The 22218-nt window shown below is 39.8% G+C and overlaps 2 protein-coding genes across 2 annotated transcripts; one reads left to right on the top strand and one right to left on the bottom strand.

Annotated features, from left to right (window-relative positions):
- Positions 1 to 10936: 10936 nt before the first annotated feature.
- On the bottom strand, positions 10937 to 16228 carry LOC139713546 (uncharacterized). Its single transcript, XM_071625272.1, has one exon. The coding sequence runs from the start codon at positions 16226 to 16228 to the stop codon at positions 10937 to 10939; it is 5292 nt and encodes a 1763-aa protein (XP_071481373.1).
- A 5130-nt stretch (positions 16229 to 21358) lies between these two features.
- LOC139713747 (transmembrane protein 203-like) lies at positions 21359 to 21803 on the top strand. Its single transcript, XM_071625454.1, has one exon. It carries the CDS (start codon positions 21359 to 21361, stop codon positions 21761 to 21763), a length of 405 nt encoding a protein of 134 aa, XP_071481555.1. The 3' UTR covers positions 21764 to 21803.
- Positions 21804 to 22218: the final 415 nt, after the last annotated feature.

The raw sequence follows: 22218 nt of genomic DNA, 5'->3' as shown, positions 1-22218 counted from the left end.
GGTACAACACGTGTAGGCCCTAAGCTCTGCTAGGGACTACTGTATTAAATACGACTGACGTTACTCAGTACAGTATTTAGTAACGACAGCTAATGTCCCATGAGGTGTTTCTACAGCACTTACCTCTGAAAATATTTCGTCTCCTTGAGCGATAATCGGTTGGTCACAAGGGCTTGGCATTGTGTTACTTAGAATCTATACCTCATACGACGCGCAGCCTAGGCTATCGTTCAAAGTTATTCCTAAAACTAAGTTCCTGGTCCTATTTGACCACAACGCATTGCCATCGGTCGAACGGTCAAGGTATGTCTTCAACAAGGCCGCGTCGTTGTCGCTGCGCTGCACTACAACACAACAAAGCAGGTATTCTGCTTTTTTCGCTGCTTGCCGCGCCTCGAGGCCTCCCGATATCGATCGATTCGATTCTTCTCAATATTGATCAGCGACAAGTTCTAAATCAAAGAGTACCGTATAGAAGCTAGCTTCTATAGTCTTTGTTCTAGATGACTGTGTAGGCCGACTCAATTTTCCATGAGGAGCAACCCCCCCCCCCCCCCCCCCCATGGGTCAGTCCTCGAGAAAGTGACATTGTGGGATATATTCAATGCAAGTACGAAGTAGAGGCTTCCTTTCTTCTTCTTCCGTCCTTGTCTCTTTTTTTTTTTCCTTTGGCTTTATACTCATCATCGATCATTATCATTTTTAAATCGTCAGGCCCCTGGACATCCAGGGATGCTGGTGGTGTACTACACCCCTGACTTTTGAGAAGAGATAGGGAAAGAGGCCTAAAACCCCCAACCGTGAAAACTCGGGAAGCACGAATAGGCCTACTGTAACCTAACGTTACGCATTAAAGTGTGCCTATGTTGCCAGAATTGGCATATAATGCTTTCTGGTATGATTTCAGACGTTTCAGCATTATTATGCAAGGCATAATTTGGCTGGTTTTTTTTAGTATAATTCTAGCACAATCGCTATACACAAAGGATTTTTTTTTTTTTTTTTTTTGCTTGTCAGCTTATCGGGCACCACAAATTGTACATAAAAATGGGAGGACGATTGCCCAGCTAACACTTGGACGCTTTCTGAACGTTCTTGAAACGTTCCAAGTTCGTTATTTGGACGTTTTTTCAAAACGTTTTCAGAACGTCTTTTTGTGGAAGGTTTTCGACGTATCTATGGAACGTTTCAAATGGACGTTATAAAATCGTTTTTTAAAAGTTTAGAAAACCAATAAAAATCCTTTCGGAATTCTTAAGGACCTGCAGAAAACCTTTTGAACGTTATATGTCAGTAAAACCTTTTAAGAATATTCAAAACGTTCCGTGGACGTTCTGCGGATGTCTTGAAAACCGTGTAGAACGTTCAAAAAACATTTTAAGAACGTCTAAAAAGTCTTATGACCCGTTCCACAACGTTTAGAGAACCTTTCACATCCGTCTAGAACGTCCAGAAAACCTTTTAAGAATGTCTAATGTTTATTTTTTGTAGGGTATATATAGTTATGAGAATATACAGGCACAAGCTGAGATTAATGTATCCTAATCCTATGTAATCCTATCCTAACCTGTTCCTAATGTTCTACCACCTATACCTATACTACACCCTATTCCCAATCTGTATCACATTCTTACCACCAAAATGTTGAAATGCATGTAGACATGGTTACTAAAATTAGATCACACACACCTTAATTTGAATATTCATAATCATGCATGAATATTCATGATAAAGAAACCAATGACGAACACGTAGTATACCAAATGATAATAATAATAATAATAATAATAGTGGCTACTTGTATAGCGCACAAGTCCACTTTTCAGTGCTCATGGCGCTTCAAAAATGAAAAGATATCATGTATTTACATGCATGTACATATTCATACATTTCAACAAAGAAGAAAATGGTAACCAAAACAAATATATACTAAGTAAAGAATACAACATATACCAATTAGAAATACAATATTGATCCAACATTAATGACAAACAGCAATTACAGTCCTCAGTATGAAAGGAACAGATAAGTTTTAAGTTTGGATTTGAATGATTCTGTATAGATGACAGTTCCCTTAACTGAAGAGGTAACTGATTCCATAATTTTGGTCCCATAACGATAAAAGCGCGATCACCATACCCATGTTTTGCTCTGGGTGTTTGGAGTAAGAATGTATGTGATGATGAACGTAGCCTTCGTGTCGGATTGTATTTTTGAACAGAATAAAAATAAAATTAAAATAAAAATATTTTTTAAACGTTCATTAAAGACGAAGTCGACGTAGCAGACCTAGTAAAAACGTTCGTGGACGTTTATAAAGGACGAAGACGTTGCAGACATAATAAAAACGTTTTGCTTTGTGTGATAGCACTATAGTTGAGGGCTTCAAAACTTCTACACAGACTTTTGACCTTTGACTTCTTTGACATTTGACGTTGACTTTTTGACCTGTATTGTACATTTTGCTACAAAATGCTACTCCTTCGCCATTTCTAACCCGATTTCGATTCCGTTTGCTTTATGTGATGGCACTAGTTGAGGGCTTCAAAACTTCTTCACAGAATTTTGACCTTTGACTTCTTTGACCTTTGACCTTGATTTTTTTGACCTGTATTGTACATTTTGCTACAAAATGCTACTCCTTCGCCATTTCTAACCCGATTTCGATTCCGTTTGCTTTATGTGATGGCACTAGTTGAGGGCTTCAGAACTTCTACACAGAATTTTGACCTTTGACTTCTTTGACCTTTGACCTTGATTTTTGACGTATATTGTACATTTTGCTACAAAATGCTACTCCTTCGCCATTTCTAACCCCATTTCGATTCCGTTTGCTTTATGTGATGGCACTAGGTGAGGGCTTCAAAACTTCTACACAGAATTTTGACCTTTGACTTCTTTGACCTTTGACCTTGATTTTTGACCTACATTTCATTGTACATTGGCTACAAAATGCTACTCCTTCGCCATTTCTAACCCGATTTCGATTCCGTTTGCTTTATGCGATGGCACTAGGTGAGGGCTTTAAAACTTCTACACAGAATTTTGACCTTTGACTTCTTTGACCTTTGACCTTGATTTTTTACCTATATTGTACATTTTGCTACGAAATGCTACTTCCGGCGGGGACATATATCACGCACCGCGTAATTTCTACTTTTCCTTGTTAGTTTTGTTTCGTTTTTGGTTTTTTGGTTTTGGGTTGTTTTTGTTTTTGTTTTTTGTTTTTTTGTTTTTTTTTTGTTTGTTTTTTTTGCTTGTCAGCTGATGAGGCACCACATCTGGTTGACCATGACATAATTTCATGGCAATTTAGCATAATTTTAGACCGCTTCAAGCATATATATAGTTTTTTCGCTGGTCACACTGGTGCAATACGTGCAATATTATAGTCAACCATGATTTAATGGTGTGTTCATCGATCTGTGTCACTATCATAGGTCTAACTAGTTAGGTTATGATGTGATGTGTTTGTGTTTGTGTGTGTGTGTGTGTGTGTGTGTGTGTGTGACGTGTATATCCATGGTCCATCAAAGTAACAAGTAAAGCACCTGAAATTTGGAGAGAAAAATAATAGGAAAATCCATATTTTTATCATATAAATGGAGAAGTGGAACAGTGATGTCCCAGCTCAGTTTATCCAAGCAGCCCAAAAAAATTCAAAATGGCTGCTAACATCACAATTGTGCACTTTTTTTTTTGCAAAATCTGAATTCGCTGGAACTCATTCATATAAGGCCTACATACAATGTGCTACGTAAAACTAACCCGTTGAGGACGGACTGATTTTGATTTGATTTGATTTAATTTGTTTTATTTCTGTATTCAATCAGATACAATTTAAATACAAATTTCAAAAGTACAAAGACAAAGAAAAAGCAAGTGCAGTGAAATAAATCGATAACAGTACACAACTATACACATAGGTGTTTGCATTGAGCAGTGTATATAAATACACAAAAACATAAAATAAAATATACAGTATTTTTCAATAAATAACAGAGATCATTGAATGCATGAGACCACCATCGTAGGCGATTAAGCTTGAAATATATGGGGGCCTCATAAAAGGACTATCCAACGACACAACCCCCTTGGAGGAAAGTCACGAGTGATCAGGTGTGTGCAGTGCAGTGCGTTGCAGGTGTGAGTGCAAGATGCAGTTGAAGGAAGAAAATAGAGATTGAAAAAAACAAACAATCATTTACCATAAATATTTGTTATCTTAATGAGTGGGGAGAATGTGATTGTATCAAATATCGTTTTAATGAAGCTTTCAAAGAATAAATACTTGAGCAAGACTTCATATTGTCCGGGAGATTATTCCAAATGTCCGGACCCGAATGTTTTATAGATTTATGTGTCACTAATAATTTGGGATTCAAAAGATGGAAATTTCTATACTATACGAGTAGGGTACGAATGAACAGAAGTATTAAACCTGAACATGTTATTAAACGATGATGGAAGTTGATCATGAATATATTTAAACATTTTTACCTGCTACTTGAATAATATTAAAATCAAAAACCTTCAATGTTTTAAGTTCATGAAATAAAGAATCAGTAAGAGCCAGGAAATGCGATCCAGTACAAATACGAATAACTTTCTTTTGTAATTTGAAAATAGAATTTATTTTGGTAGAGCCGTAAGTTCCCCATACAACATTACAATAACTTATATATGGGAGAATTAAGGAATTTATATGATAAAAATAAAGTTGAACGAGGAAGAAAGAACTAATATCAGCTGGAAATGATCCCTATATTTTTAGAAATACACGTTGTAACATGATGCAAATGCTCATTCCAAGTCAAACTTTCATCTATATAATACTCCCAGAAATTTTGCATTTCTTTTTTTTTTTTCTAATGGGATATCATCAATGTTAATATGTATCGGCGTATCTGCATTATGAGAAGAAGTTTAAAATAAATGAAATTAGTCTTTTTTATATTTTTCAAAGAAAGTTTATTAGACTTAGACCAATTTGATACTATACTAATTTCAATATTTAAAGTATCATTTAAAATCTTAAGATCTTTATGAGAATAAAATATGTTGGTATCATCAGCAAATAAAACGAAAGAGAGAAGAGAGGATGTATTAATGATATCATTGCTACAATTAGCCTATCAAACGCATGAATTCCCGTAGACACCTGCCCGAATACTTACTGTACTCGGGACTCGTCCTCAGCGGGTTAATTCAGAGAGCACTTCACACTGATGAAAAAAAAAAAAACTACAAAAACTACAAAAAGTGTCCGAAAAAAAAAACAAATCAAAATTAAACTTCCCGGCAGAGTTGTTGCAGGCAGAGCCTGTAGGTGTCCCACTTCTCCCGCGTCCCAGTTCACCCCACTCTCCCCTATAAAGTCGAGGAATTTTTGGATAACTGAATACTAGGTAATGAAGAATGCACTCACAATGAGGGAATATGAATTTTTGTCTAAAGCTATTAGCACCTTCCGGGAAATAAATAATGTAACTCACTGAAACAAGCTGCAATCAAGATGAAAATAAGCAAAGAGTAGCTTTAGGTTTGAATTTGCACTTTTTGCTATACACCAAATCGCAGTTCTATACTCATATACCAGGGCCCTATTTTATGAAGAGTTAAAATTGATAATATAGTTGATTTCAACTGTAAATCTATGGCAGCCTGTGTGGTAAGGAAATTTAAAATCGATTTTATCTTTTGAATGATAAAACGGGGCCCAGTAATCAGCTGGTATAAAGCCAGTTCGCAGTTCCACTTTGCGCATGAGCAGAAGAAAAGTCATTCGTACCAGCAGGCATGTGTTGGTTTTTAGATTCACTGGGATAAGCATCTATGATGTAATGATTATTCATGTAATCCTTATAAATACTGCTTGCCAGCATATCCACCTGACAGCAAAAGTGGTATTTGGCAATATCAATAGAAAGAGATTGTTAATACATTCAATGCAAAATAATGAATGGATGCTTTCCCATCTGTTAATTGATGGATCAATTTGGTCATCTGGTCTACGCAAGTTTATTCTTTGTTGGAACAGGATCAATGAATTTCATGAATTGTTATGTAAAGCTTACGCATTATGTCGCTCTAAAATGAGTGAAGTGCCCCTAACCGACTGAGAAAGAAGAAAGGTAATTCGGACCAATGTGCCCATGAGCTGACTCCGAACTGCTGGCTTATTTTGATCTGGGCAGAGCCTTCGACTTTATTATTTGGCAATCGTTCTGTATGCAAATTATTAAGATGTTACTCATGTAATTATATTACAGATGCATTGTATAATTGACGAAAAAGATGATAATTGTTGAAAGTATACTACTTATTTTGTACTTTGTTGATGAAATTGCAGAAAGTTGAAGTACATGTATTTGGGGGAAAAAAGGCATTATACAGGGAATATCAAATCAAATATACATCTGGGTATATCCAGGTCACATGAGGGCGCTTGTAAACCCGCTCTGACTGGTCGGCCGTAATAAGGCAAAACAACGTAACTCAGAATATCATGTTCTGAGAAAAACGACTTTGAAAATTCAATTGGTTCCCATTTTTCCGTCATAAGAGCACAAGACTTTTGAAGCAGCGAAGTTTCTAAGGCATTAATAATGAATATCTCGGGAAAATTTCAGTAAAATTGGACTTCCCGTTTTAGAGTTATTGCCATGTTTAGAATAGATACAGCATTTTACCGAATCACAGCACTGTGCTGATGAGTAATTCTAGTTTGCCAAAAGAGCGTATCCTTACTTACGTTGTGCGAGAATCCTCACGCGGCAACATATCAATTAGGCAAAATAACGTATCCTGACTTACTGCGCGTAAGCATTCTCCCGCGAAGCCACTTCAGTATGCCAAAAGAACGTATCTTGACTTACAATATATCTGCACCTCAACCCTTTCATCAATGTAATTAGGCAGAATGACGTATCCCAACTCTATGGCAACAATCTCTATGATTTATTTACTTCGACAATTTTGTTAACTAGATGATAAAAGTCCCGTTATGTGTTTTTAAATATACATAAGGAATAGTAAAACACGTTAGCTTGCAAAATTATCGATGCAATTGAACATTTTCATTTTTTTTTCTGGAAACTTACCGAGTATGTACTAAAATGTAATTAGTTGTTATCTACCAATTACCGTATATTTTTGTTTTACTTCATTTGCATACTCAGTTTATAGTTTATTGAGATGTCCATTCTTTTTTATTATCTTTAAGTGTATGTTTTTTATCTCTTGATGTAAGATTTTTTCATTGGGAGCATAATTATATGTGGTTTATCATTCATGTTGTTTTAACAAAAGCATGGATTTGGATTGATATTGACAACTAAAGTACGAGTTTGGGTAAAGTCTGAAAATGGATTTCATTAAACTTCTAATGCCATGTGCTACAATTAAGATGAACTTGAAATATGTATAATTTTTAGTATGAAAATGCATGAGTGGCAACTATTATGACTGTATGGGAACTGGCAAAAAAAACTAAAATAAAATGGGTATAAAAAAAAGAATTGTATAGACATCTGTACATACACTTCGTTTCAAAGACACATACACGCATGTGTTAATATTGAGACTCCTGTTTTAATTTCTATCTTTTCTTTGATTTATTTAACGATTTCCATTGAGATGAAAGGATTTGAACAGACAAAATAATATTAAGTACTTTGTTTATCGTTATAAGTTGTTGATGTTTGGTTGATTGCATGAATTGTATCCGTAAGGTTAAAATGCCTCAATTCTTTGAACAACAATAATAACAATGATTTATCAGTTAAGTATGAATCCAGGTTTTAATGTTTTTAGGTGTAACTTGAACACATACACACACACACACACACACGCACAACCAAGCAAGTACAAAACACACACACACACCTCAGACTTGTCAGAGGTGCAAACATTCTCTCAGTTGAATAACTTTGAGATAGACATGACAGAAACGTTGATGCAGAGACTGATTTACATCTTCTTAAAGGTTTATAGGGGAAAAAATGTGTGTACATCTGTTTCTCAAAGACAACAGCATTACAGAAATCATTCGATTATTTGCAAGTCTTAAAAATATGAAATAGGTATCTACGCTTTCTTCTTACAATCTAAGATAGAGTTTGGTATGCCATCATGCTTTTATCACATTGAAAGCAAATCAGCAGTAACTATAAACATTATCGTGATGGTAAAAGAAATAGAAAAAAACTTCCCGAGTAAAGTAGCCTTTATTATTACTTACCACAGTTGAAGAAAACCATGGGAACAAAATTTTCAATTTCAATAGAACAGAACATTTTTTTTTTTCTGGAGATTAGCTGTACTTAGTTATACTATTACCATATCAGACCTTCGCATAAATTTTTACCTTGGAAGATCAGAACATCTACAAATTCAAAATTATGAATAACACACAATGTATTTTTAATCCTTACTGTTGTTGAAGATCAAGTGTAGTAAGAAATAAATACTTGGGTAAAGAAAAATTATCAGGCAGCTGAAAAGAAGGGAGAATTTGCAACAGTATTCACTTTAAACACATTTCAATAAAAGTCTTATCACAACAGCGATTTGCTGTGCTGCAATACATCTGCGTTGTCGGAGAACTCCCGGAGAGATTAGGCTCAAAATAAATCAAAATTATGCAGGAAATAAGGTGCCTATTTCCCTGGTGTAGACACGTACTACATAAAGGTGAGAGTTTACTTCAGTCAGTCACAGTTGGAACGCACAGGTTCGTTCATTTATTGAAGACATCAATACCAGCTGGACTCGTGTACTTGTGACAAACACGAACTTGTGTTGAACCAAAACTTGTGGAACACACCAACTTGTGTACTTGTGTGCTTGCATACTGCTGTCGAACCCGAACTTGTGGTTCGTTATAAAAGAGAAAAGAAATAATAAATGCTTAGTTATCACTACCTTGAGCAGCTTGTCAAGTGTCATTATTTCTGTGTCTTCCAAACATACTTAATACTTGTAATAATCGAAACACCTTTCGATTTGTGCAACTAACATAAACAACAGTAACAACCTTACACTGTTAACCCAAATGCATGCAATCATATGCAGTGCACTAAATATGCAAGTGTTCGGTGTTCAGTCCTAAACATTAACACATCAATGTCTTGTAAAGACATATTCTGACTCGATATTTGATGTATGGTACATGTACTGCATTTCTCAGTGTCCAATACACTGCACCATGAGATAATAATATTGTTCTAAATGACCTGACTCTATCATACTTTGTTTACTTTGATCATTCAAACAAAGTGTACATTATCAAATGACCTTTATCTCTATCACTCACATAATTCAGTTCAAATGATGCAATTGCATCCCTACAACACTATCCAAAAATGCAGCCTGCCTTTCTTACAATAAAATAAATCCAAGATCATCTTTCCCTTTAAACCCTTGAATGTCTTTCCTTTTGACACCTCAACACCCATATGATACACCAAAAAAGAAACTAACCCTTCACAAACATTGAATAAGTTAGCCGTGTAACTGCAGTTACGTATGGGATTGTATTGACCGTATGGTATACGTACATATACGTGTGTAAATCTAACAGTATACAGCTCTGTGAAAGTGACAAAATTGAATCCCTTTATCTGATTCTCATTCCTATATGACCATGACACAATATTCTTCTGAATATGAAGTCTTATATTATTCCTAAATAAACATACACAATATTGTAAGCTTCAATCATGCACTCACACTTCCAACATTTCTCTTCCCTGCCTGCTAAGCAGGAATCATGTACGATAATCACTACCTACAGCGTACCGTACTGTTCTACGTGTAATCACTTTCTATACGAACACCGTATCGAATCGTTATGTCAACCTAAATTCTGAACTCGATTACAAGCTGACGACATAACACATATCACTACATAAATGATTAAACAAAGCTACAGCAATCAAATATTCATCTGTTTTCATCATAATTTCTCTTACCAAACTGTTTAGGTTCCTAAAGTAAATCAATCACAGATCCAAACTCATTCTGTTTTGATCGTGTCTTACATCTTGGCCCATGTCTTTTGCGTGGCTAGCTATCATGTCAGTACGCATGCAGCATACTAGTACGTAAAGCAAAATCAGTGCGCAAGCAACCGAAGGAATGCGCACTTGACGGTGTATCCAAGGTAACGATCTGCACCTTAAAGGGGGTGTAACAGTCTAAATTGTTCCAATCAAATATTTCTTGAATAAATCAATACTGCCGCTACATACCGGCCCCCAATGAGCAACCTACAGGATGGTCATTTAACCTCAATCTTTAGGCGGCAGAAATTCTTTCTATACACATACAAACCGTTCAACAGCAAATGCATGTACTTAATGCAAATAACTACAGTTTAAAATAACTGTCAAATTGGCTTACTCGCGCTTACATCTCAAAGGCCATTGCTTAACCTTTGAATAAACAAACATCAAACATTCGATTCAACTCTTAAGCTAGAGTATCAAGTCTGATGACTGCAATTAAGTCATCCACTTATATCACTACGTTTCAGCGGCTTCGAGCAGACAGAGCTTTGCTATTGGCCTCTTGAAGAATCTTGTTCCAACCCTCACTTGAGCCTGTCGAACATGTCCATCCTTTCCCGGGTACACTTCAACCACTTTACCCAAAGGCCACTGTCCGCGAGGTTTGGTTTCATCCGCTACCAAGACCAAATCATTGACAGCTAGGTTCCGTCTTGGGGCATTCCACTTCTGCCTTTCTTGCAGCAGAAGTAAATATTCCCTCTGCCACCTCTTCCAAAAGACAGAAGCGAGATATTGCACTTGTCTCCATCTGCGTCTGCCATATGCGTCCTTCTGATCAAAGACACCTGGAGGGAGACTAGAGCCTTTTCGCATGATCAACAAGTGGTTTGGCGTCAACGGTTCGTCATCGTTTGGGTCAAGATTCAACTGAGTGGCCGAGCATTCAAGATTGACTCCACTTCAGTCATGAGCGTGGACAGAACTTCATCATTGACAATTTGCTGTCCAAGTAAGCAGGTAAGTATCTTGCGAACAGACCTCACCATCCGTTCCCAGGCTCCGCCCATATGACTAGCTGTGGGAGTATTGAAGTTCCAGTCAATGCCTTGCTCAGCGAGGAAGTTAGTCACACGCGTTTGGCTCAAACTTTCCAGGTTCTCACGAAGTTCTCGTTCCGCACCTCTAAAGTTGCTCCCATTGTCACTGATGATTTTGGATGGCTTACCTCGCCTGCTGATGAACCTTCTCAGTGCGTTTATGAAGGAGTCTGTATCCAAAGTGTTTGCTACTTCTAGGTGGACCGCTCTGCAGTTCAGACAGGTAAACAAGCACCCGTAACGTTTGACCCGGCTACGACCTTGCTTCACCATGATTGGTCCAAAGTAATCAATTCCCACATAAGAGAAAGGTGGTTTGTCTGGGGTTACCCTACTACTCGGAAGATCTGCCATGAATTGTTCCATCTTCTTGGCATTTCTTCGCTTGCACGAGAAACACTTGCCTATCACCTTTCGCACGGTTGCCCCTCCTTTCAACACCCAATACTTCTCTCTGAGGGCTGTCCAGGTCATCCCGGCCCCCGAATGACCTACTAGGTGATGGTGATGAACGATCAAGAGCTTCGTCACATGGTGATCAGAGGGCAAAATGATAGGATGTTTCGTCTCATCATCCAGTGGTGCGTTCTCTAGTCTTCCGCCAACTCGAATGATGCCATCCACCAGAATTGGGTTCAGCTTGGACATGACTGTACCGCTCATCTGCTTTCCTTCGAGGATAGCGCTGAATTCATCGCGTTGAACCAGAGTCACGATTGCTTTCTCTGCTTGTTTCAATTCGTCGGCAGATAGAGTGGGCTTCTTCAGATCATCCGTGGATTCCCCCTTAGCCTTGACTTGGAGAAGCTTCTTGAAACGAAGAAGCCACGCTGTGGATTTCCTCAACTGATTCCACGAAGAGTACCTATGCAAGAGGTCGCTGACTTGAGCTCTGATTGCTGTCGCATATACTGGTACTGCTTTCTTCACTTCAGTGTCTCCTCTTAACTCCAAGACTTCTGGCTGAATGGGCCAGTCATCGTCTCTCCACAGAAAATCTGGTCCTTTGAGCCAACGCTGGTTCTGGAGTAGTTCCTGTGCCTTCAGGCCACGCGATCCATCGTCACTTGGGTTAGACCCTGAGTCTACGTATCTCCACTGAGACACCTCTGAGGCATCATGGATCCTTGCCACACGATTGGCTACAAACGTCTTGAATCTCTTGCTTTCACTGCGGATATACTGAAGGACAGACGTTGAGTCAGTCCAAAAGACGCTGTCTTTGACTTGAATGTCAAGTTCTGACTTGATGAAATGATCCATGGACACGGCCAACACTGCTGCCATTAACTCCAATCTGGGGATGGATACCACTTTCACTGGAGCAAGTCGGGACTTCCCCATAACAAAGGCACAATGTATCCGTCCTGTTCTGTCAGTCAGGCGTAGGTATGCAACGGACGCATATCCAACTTCGGAGGCATCACAGAAGTGATGCACTTCAGCTGACACGACTTCGAAACCATTCGGTTTGAAACATCTCTCTATCTTCAAGTCAGTCAACATGGAAATGTCTTCCATCCATCTTCGCCATTCTCTCTCATCCTCGGCTCCAACAGGCTCGTCCCAGCCTAATCCTACTCTACACAACCTTTGAAGGAGAATCTTGGCTGGCAGCACGAAGGGAGCAACGAACCCAAGGGGGTCATAGAGGGAACTGGCTATCGACAGAATTCCCCGTCGCGTTGCAGGCTTCTCACGGAGATGCACCTTGAAGCCGAAACAGTCTGTTTCAACGTCCCAAAGGATTCCTAGAGTGCGTTCTGCAGGAAGCTCGTCGATATCTAGGCTCGACACCGATGCTGCCCTCTCTTCCTCACGTATAGAACCTAAGACGTCGCGGTCATTGCTCAACCATTTCGTGAGCCGAAATCCACCACGACTGAGCAGGTCACGAATGTCTTCTACTTGAGTCACTGCTTCAGCTCGATTCTTAACAGACTTAAGACAATCGTCCACATAGAAGTTCCTTTTCACTGTGTTGATCACTTCTTCATTGAAGTGTCCTCGATTATCCTCAGCAGTCTTCCGTAGAGCAAAACTGGCACAACTAGGTGAAGATGTGGCGCCGAATAGGTGTACAGTCATGCAGTATTCGGCTGGTTCCTGAGCCAAGTCACCGTCCTTCCACCAAAGGAATCTCATGGCGTTTCTGTCCCTGGGCGGAACCTTCACTTGGTGGAACATAGACTGAATATCGGCGACTATGGCAACTTGTTCCTGACGAAACCTCGTAAGCACGCCGACTAGATTGTTGGTAAGGTCCGGCCCTTGGAGCAATTGTTCATTGAGTGAAGTTCCTCCATATCTCGCCGCACAATCGAACACAACGCGGACTTTGTCTTTCTTACGAGGATGAACTACAGCGTGGTGTGGGAGATACCAAACTGGCTCATTTGAAGCTTCTTCTTGGGTGGCGCTCTCAGCTGATACATCCGACGGTATGCACTCGACTTCCTTTGCATACCCTTTGGCTATGTAGTCGCTGACTGTCTCTACGTACTTGTCACGTAGGGCTTCGTTCCTTTCCAACCTCTTCTTCAAATACCCAAGTCGCGCTTCGGCCAAACGACGATTGTTTGGCAGGACAGGTGGATAACTGCGCCACGGTAGAGCGACTTGATAGTGACCATCGACCATCACTGCAGATTCCTTCATCACCTTCAGTGCTCGAAGATCTTCAACCGAATCTCCAACATTGTCCTGATTGAGATATCCGCCAAAGTCCACCCTCCAGAACTGCTTCAACTGTTGTTCGAGGGAGTCGTCTTGAAGGCGAGTAAAATTCGCATGGAAACTTGTCGTGGATTGTCGCTTCCCGGACACGGGACCCATAAGCGTCCATCCTAGTGGAGTTCGAACTGCATAGGGTTCTTTCGGATTGCCGACTCTCTGTTCCAAATTCCAGAACGCTTCTGGTGTATCTGCTCCCACTAGTAGCTCCACTTCTCCTTGGTCCATGGAAGGAAGGGCGATGTCATTTAGGTGTGACCATTCCTTTACATCTGCTGAGTGGGGGAAACATTCGTCGGCGACTGGAAGACTGTCTACAGTCCAAACATTGTCCAGTGTCAAGGTTTCCTGGCCCATAACTCCTTGGACTGACATGGAAACTTCAAGGCCGCGTTTGCTTGCTCCTGCCTGGTCCACCGTAGACAGCTTGAAGCTTCTTTCCGTCCCAGTGAGACCTAGCTTGTCGACAAGACCCTTCGTGCACAGCGAAACGTCGCTGCCTTCATCTAACAAGGCCCAGGTTGTAGTTTGTCTCCCATTTCCTCCAACCTTTACGGGTACGACTCTCAGACAGATCTTGCCTCTTGAGGAATGAGCGGTGAATGACCGACCCAACCTTTCGTCTCCTTGACTACCACTTGAAGAGCTTGGGTTATCTTGCTTTACCCCTTGTTGGTTTTCTTGCCTTGTACTGTCCTCTCGGTTCTCTTGCCGAGGAGAGTTCCGACTAGGATTGTATGTTGTGTGCAGGAGAGCATGATGCTTCTTACCACAGTCGGTTACTTCACAGCGAGCTTTGGAAAGACAGCCTACAGCCAAGTGAAATGGTCGTAGGCAATTGAAGCACAGTCTTGCTTTCCTAACTACGTCTCGTCTGTCGTCTACCCCTTTCTTCTTGAAGGATTCACAGGACGTGAGATTGTGCTTTCCTTGACAGCAAGGACATTTCCTTTCAGGACGATCTCGACTGCCTTGGACGGGACGTGGTGTGTTTTCATCGACCCTCTGAGTTGCAAACGCTGTCCCTCTGGGTCGTGTTTCTTTCTTCGACTTGTCATTCTTTGGAATCGCTTTCCCGATGTTTCGTCCAAAGATGTTGCTGGCCAACTGGGCGGATTCTTCTACAAACGTTGTCATCAAGTCGAAGTTGGGCACAACACATCTCACCATCATGGCATGGGCTCTCCTCGCCCATTCTGCTTGAAGGTGAACGGGCAATAGACGTTGAATCTTGAGTAGTGTCTCAGAGCCGTTTGCATCAGCGAGATATCCCATCTGGGCTAGAACCATCCCACAACGCTTCATATCTCGCGCAAGATCCCACAGTCCTGCATGGTCGTTCTGCTTGACTTGTGAACGTTTCTGGATCTTATCCAAGTGAGCATTCGCTACCACGTGCGGTTGTCCAAACTGCTCTCTCAAAATCCTCTTCGCTTCAGCATAACCCTCACGTGGTTCCATGAGAACACAGTTCTCGATGCTGTTGCGGGCCTTACCCGAGCAGTACTGGATGAGATAAGTGAGTCTGGTCCTGTCATCCAGCACCTTCTGTTCCACATTAACCTCAAAGCTGTTAATGAAGCTACGATACACAGTCGGATTGCCATCAAAGGTAACCAAATCTGGCTTTGGCAAGCTAAAAGCAACATTAATGGCATGAAATATTGGATTCATGTTAGAATTATACACATCACTGCTTCTCACACAATCATCTACAGCAACGTTAGGTGCATGAGACAAATCATGAGATGACATACGAACTTCACCGTATTCAACTGGACTACTTGGCGTGGTACAATTACGTTCTACCGGGTCAGATGTGACACCATTACCCTTTGCTTCTGACCACACTCGAGCATCAGGATTTAACACTGAGGACTTCACTTCATCCTTCTTTTCATTAACTTCGTACTGTGGCTTACCAACAACATCATGAACTTCACATGCTAGTACACGTGTTTCAATTTCTGCATTTTCAATTTCATGTTCTAGCTCAAGATTTGCAAGTTTTTCATTCAATCTCAACTGTTCTCTTGTTAGTTCTTGTTTCCTTTTCAGTTGTTCCTTTCTTGCTTTCGCTAGCTCCAACTTGATTCTGGCCTCACGCAGTCGGGAAGCCGCTGCGGTCCTTCCGCTATCTCTAGATGATGTGGACCTGTTGCTTCGTCGTGATGCTGATGATAGCGTGGTTGACCTGTCGTCATCCGAATCGTCAGGGTTACGTCTTGGTACGCTCGGGATAGCTTGCTCCGGTAGAATACCACCAATCTGGGCGTTTCCCACCAATCCTGAGGTAGCTCTATCCTGGGGAGGATCACTGACGACCGGTTGTTCATCAGCAACGTCACTAGATGGGCTGGGACTATCATGCAGTGGACCTTCCATTTTGGATCCAGTTTGCGAACTGTATGTAGACACGTACTACATAAAGGTGAGAGTTTACTTCAGTCAGTCACAGTTGGAACGCACAGGTTCGTTCATTTATTGAAGACATCAATACCAGCTGGACTCGTGTACTTGTGACAAACACGAACTTGTGTTGAACCAAAACTTGTGGAACACACCAACTTGTGTACTTGTGTGCTTGCATACTGCTGTCGAACCCGAACTTGTGGTTCGCTATAAAAGAGAAAAGAAATAATAAATGCTTAGTTATCACTACCTTGAGCAGCTTGTCAAGTGTCATTATTTCTGTGTCTTCCAAACATACTTAATACTTGTAATAATCGAAACACCTTTCGATTTGTGCAACTAACATAAACAACAGTAACAACCTTACACTGTTAACCCAAATGCATGCAATCATATGCAGTGCACTAAATATGCAAGTGTTCGGTGTTCAGTCCTTAACATTAACACATCAATGTCTTGTAAAGACATATTCTGACTCGATATTTGATGTATGGTACATGTACTGCATTTCTCAGTGTCCAATACACTGCACCATGAGATAATAATATTGTTCTAAATGACCTGACTCTATCATACTTTGTTTACTTTGATCATTCAAACAAAGTGTACATTATCAAATGACCTTTATCTCTATCACTCACATAATTCAGTTCAAATGATGCAATTGCATCCCTATAACACTATCCAAAAATGCAGCCTGCCTTTCTTACAATAAAATAAATCCAAGATCATCTTTCCCTTTAAACCCTTGAATGTCTTTCCTTTTGACACCTCAACACCCATATGATACACCAAAAAAGAAACTAACCCTTCACAAACATTGAATAAGTTAGCCGTGTAACTGCAGTTACGTATGGGATTGTATTGACCGTATGGTATACGTACATATACGTGTGTAAATCTAACAGTATACAGCTCTGTGAAAGTGACAAAATTGAATCCCTTTATCTGATTCTCATTCCTATATGACCATGACACAATATTCTTCTGAATATGAAGTCTTATATTATTCCTAAATAAACATACACAATATTGTAAGCTTCAATCATGCACTCACACTTCCAACATTTCTCTTCCCTGCCTGCTAAGCAGGAATCATGTACGATAATCACTACCTACAGCGTACCGTACTGTTCTACGTGTAATCACTTTCTATACGAACACCGTATCGAATCGTTATGTCAACCTAAATTCTGAACTCGATTACAAGCTGACGACATAACACATATCACTACATAAATGATTAAACAAAGCTACAGCAATCAAATATTCATCTGTTTTCATCATAATTTCTCTTACCAAACTGTTTAGGTTCCTAAAGTAAATCAATCACAGATCCAAACTCATTCTGTTTTGATCGTGTCTTACATCTTGGCCCATGTCTTTTGCGTGGCTAGCTATCATGTCAGTACGCATGCAGCATACTAGTACGTAAAGCAAAATCAGTGCGCAAGCAACCGAAGGAATGCGCACTTGACGGTGTATCCAAGGTAACGATCTGCACCTTAAAGGGGGTGTAACAGTCTAAATTGTTCCAATCAAATATTTCTTGAATAAATCAATACTGCCGCTACACCTGGTTTTCTGAAAATATGTTGACATGTTTCAATCGACATGATATTGATTTTGAGGGCAAGCATTTACAACAATATTTGATATGAACAAGTGATAGTTTTACCTAAAGTTGATAATCATCATTTCAAAGGGCAATAAGCCCTCATCATTTTTTTTTTGAAATAGAATCTTTAGTTTCATATCAATATAAAAAAAGAAATCTTTCTTGTGCCTTAATAACGTAAGAATAGTCATTAACATTTCACAGTTGAGTTTTGCAAGTTCTTAATTTAACTGTGAAAAATTTACTTCATCCTATATAAACAATCCGACTGTTATTATTTTTCTTTTAGAGTTGACTGATCTAGTGCACAATCCACTCCATCTTTCATGAGATTCTAACGGGCGTGCAGAGCTGTTCTGAAATTTGTATAGTTGCTCTTTTCTCTGCTTTCGAACTGCTCGGTAGACCACTGCAGGAAAATGAAAAAGAAACGCAAGAGAATAATTAGCATAAAAGAAAGCTAGTGAATTTCAATTCTGCTTTAGTTATGTGATTAAATTCTTCATTAGACATGGTTGTTTGTAACAAATCCTCTCACAGACCCCCCCCCCCTCCTAAAAAAAGCAAAGAATATGAGAATGAGTATTTATGAAGAGTTTGTTCGCAAAAGCGATAAGTCCGTTTTTGAAGATTTTGAAGTACAGTCTCTCTCATAAAGTACAAAATAATATCTTTTAAATTATATACTGGTCAGTCCATAAAATGGAACATTTTTGAAGTTATGGTCAAAAGAAGCAAACAATTTCTTAGTATTTTCTTTATTTTCTTGACCCTTAATTGCAAATATCTCCATTTGGCAAATATGGACTTATCGTATTTTGCAAACAAACTCTTCAAATAATGAAATACACTCACAATATCTATTATTCAACATCATACAAATACCCCTTGAGGATGCACAAGGCTGTGTGTTTGTTTTGAGAGAGAATATGGTTACTATCTCATCAGTTTTCATTTAATATTATTATTTTTTATCGCTAAGGAATGAACTGTGAAATGTGGTATTCTCAAATTATCAGAGAGTCATCATCATGGATTCTGCCTTCTTTTATTTTTATTTTTTTTTATTTTTCCAAATGCCGGCTTGTGTCGCTAGTGATAACGACAAAGGTGGGATTCATTTCTTCCCCCTTCTCCTAATACTTTTTTTGTATGAATTAATAGGTGATTATTCAACGTGTACCTTTCATTGTACTTTATACACTGCTTTCTTTTCTGTGCTGGTCTAGGCTGGCGATTGGTGTGGACACTGAAAAGAGAGACAAGCAAATATGTATATCAACACGAATGTTAATATCACCTAAAGTAGACGATTGGGTCTGAATATTTGAACTTTACATAGTATTTAAAAAAAACCACCTAACTTAAGAATAAATATTTGAATTCCATGAGCTTTTGCCCTCAACATTTTTATGGGGGAGGGGTGGAACGTATTAGCATGTTTAGGATCTACCATGGCAAATATGCATTATATCGTATCGAAATGAAAAAAAATATATGTTTTAAAGAATATGTACAGCTGACTAAAATTGCACAAAGAATTAAAAAGAAAATAAATCAGGCCTTTATAGTTAGCAGGTAAAGAGTACCATTAAATATTACCTTATTTTTAGGCTAATTTTAAGTGAGTAAATTCCTGTATGTATGTATGAAAACACCACAATCACATTCTTCATCCTTTCAAGAAATAACAAACAAGATCTAAGACTACTTATGTTTAACCAAAGATGTAGACCAAACATTATATTTTATCCCTACTTTTCTTGCCAAAGTAATGATGTTAATGTCATTATTAGAACATATCGTCTGCCATCAGTTCATGTAGCCACTAAAGACTAAATGGAATTCATTAGTATCAAGCTTTATTGTCATTTGCTTGAAGTCGAGTCTACTGTTTACTATAAAGCTGTTACTTTTTTAGACTTTTAGACGAAAACTGAATTTGAGGTAGAAGACCTCAAGTCGAATGATGTCGATAATCATAACAGTATATTGGGGTCCACTTCCTTTGCGCATAGGTGAATTTCTTTTGAGAGTCACTACTTGATCTACTAGACCACTAGTAGTAGTACAAGTATCCTACATTTACATAGTCCTTTAATAGTAGAACCACAACCACACCAATGAGCCACGTTTTGCCAAGCCCACCGACAGGAAAGGCTGTCATACTCATAGATCTATGTTTGCTCTTTATTTTCGTAGCTTGCTGTGTTTTTTGTTTAAACTATAATTGGAAGTACTGGACCCTACTAGCATAGCGTACTGTCGTCCACTCTGTACAGCCCAATCGCCGTACTTCGCACGGCGTTTGGTCGGGCTGACTCAAACTTAGACCTGACAAAAACAAAAATAAAACTTACCGGTGTTACCGCTGATTTTCTTTGTGGTAGCATTAACTGGTCAGGAGAATATCCATTCTATGACTGCAAAACAGGACAACTGGCATGACTTCATGGTTCACACTGCAGCAAAGCATGCCTGCCAGTCAACCAGTACTCTGCTGCAGCACTGCTGCAGCTGTTGTCGCAAGCGGACCGGCATCAATCAGCGGCGTCACTACACTCACTGCCGCGGCTGAAATGGATCTGCAGCACGTAGCCGTAAGTCTTGCACATAGAGTTATGCAGTGTAGCGTGTGTTGTGATGGCCACGATGTTGATACGTTGTTTTGCCGTGCTGACTGTAGCGCGCATGGCCCTAATTTTATACAGCAAAGCGCTGTATGATGACATACGTTCTTTTGCCGTGCTGACTGTAGCGCGCATGGCCCTGATTTTATACAGCAAAGCGCTGTATGATGACATACGTTCTTTTGGCGTCGCAATTTCCTTCTTTTTTCTTGAGAAACCACCATGAAAAAACAGTGTATGTAAAGATACGTTCATTTGCCGTAACAGCGAAAATGCTTTCTTTGTCATTTCTATACGTATCTCAGCTTACGTTGTTTTGCCTAGCTGGAAACGGCAACGTTGTGAAAAAGGTGTGTGAGATACGCTTTTTATCTCTGAAATGGTAAACATTTGAGAATTGAGACATTCACCATTAAAAAGAGCACATTTTATTTAGGAGCCATATGCTCATAACTCAAAATGCCCAAATTTTGAGTTACCGTCCTTTGCCTTATCACGGCCGTGGTCCGGTACGCGTCCGGTACTGTACATCAATGCTTTAAGCGAAAATACTAGACATCCATAAGATGGCGCCCCGTACATCACACGCACGAACCTTACTGTCCGTGGTATGGTAGTTCACGTACAGTATATTTACTAGGCCTACATCAACAACAAAGATCCTGCACGTAGGATACGGAAGTCATCGCCATACCACGTCATGTTTGTACTGTTTGTGACAATAGTATTTACACAGATGGAATGAGTGCGTGACGAATCCGAAAAGTATCGCCTGTAAGTTACTTGGAGGAAACTGGTTTCTTCCTTACGAATCTTCTCTGCACACTGGAGGTGATACAGCAGGATACAACGACAATGCTCTTCACCCTGAACGAAGCCAGACTCTGGCTTGGAATGACCGTGTTCGAGATGTGGGTGCATGCCGTGAGTCTCCTGATCTTCTCCGTCCTACTGCCGCTGAAGGTTGAAGCCATCATCACGGCTTCGTGGTGGGTCGTGTTCCTTCCCCTCTTCGCTGCAACGGGCCTGAACGCTTACTTTTCCATCATCGTGTTCATCAGACTGTATGTGGACGATCTCTACCGCCTTGGGATCATGCGAATCCTGTGGAGTGGACTGATTCTGGCTTTGATATTCGTCTTTGAATTGTTGCTGTGCAAGCGGTTAGAAAATGAGACTGAAGTATCGGCGAGCCTGGTTATGTCACCGCTGTTTGTCATGATTCATGTCCTCTTCATTCGAGCCTGCCAGGTTTCATGACAAACATGAGTCAACTCATGATGGACCTCAAATTTATAAATACAGCTCAGTGTACATATATTATAATCTGTAATGTGGTCCAACAATCGTCAAACACTCTAACGTGTTAGGGGGCTCGTAGTATAATGATCTAGAGTACTCGGTACAGTCAGTAGCGCCTGCTAGTAGTACTAGTAGTACTAGTCGTAGTCCTTCATCACTCGAGACAGGATTAGAAGTCTTTCGTTTTGTGCTCGATCTACGCTGGTCGCTGCATCGCTGTTTGTGAGCATGGGCAGCACTCTGGATTGTGTAGACTCTGGCTGAACTGTAACGTTTTTGTAAATGAGGACTCAATTGGTAGTAGACCTAGTCAGAGATTATGCAAAAGTTGCATTGTGACCCAACTACAGGGAGTGGAAATGAGATGTCCTATGACGTTCTGTTCAGAAACGAAGTGCAATTAGCTGGCCAAT

The sequence above is a fragment of the Diadema antillarum genome, unplaced genomic scaffold, assembly GCF_040938485.1.
Source record: "Diadema antillarum isolate AM-2024a unplaced genomic scaffold, OU_Dant_1.0 scf00000044, whole genome shotgun sequence".
Lineage (NCBI taxonomy): Eukaryota > Metazoa > Echinodermata > Echinoidea > Diadematoida > Diadematidae > Diadema > Diadema antillarum.
This window is presented reverse-complemented; position numbering and strand designations above follow the sequence as displayed.

Excerpts from the sequence above, each read along its gene's own strand:
- LOC139713747 (XM_071625454.1), top strand. The coding sequence starts at position 21,359 with ATGCTCTTCACCCTGAACGAAGCCAGACTCTGGCTTGGAATGACCGTG.
- LOC139713546 (XM_071625272.1), bottom strand. The coding sequence starts at position 16,228 with ATGGAAGGTCCACTGCATGATAGTCCCAGCCCATCTAGTGACGTTGCT.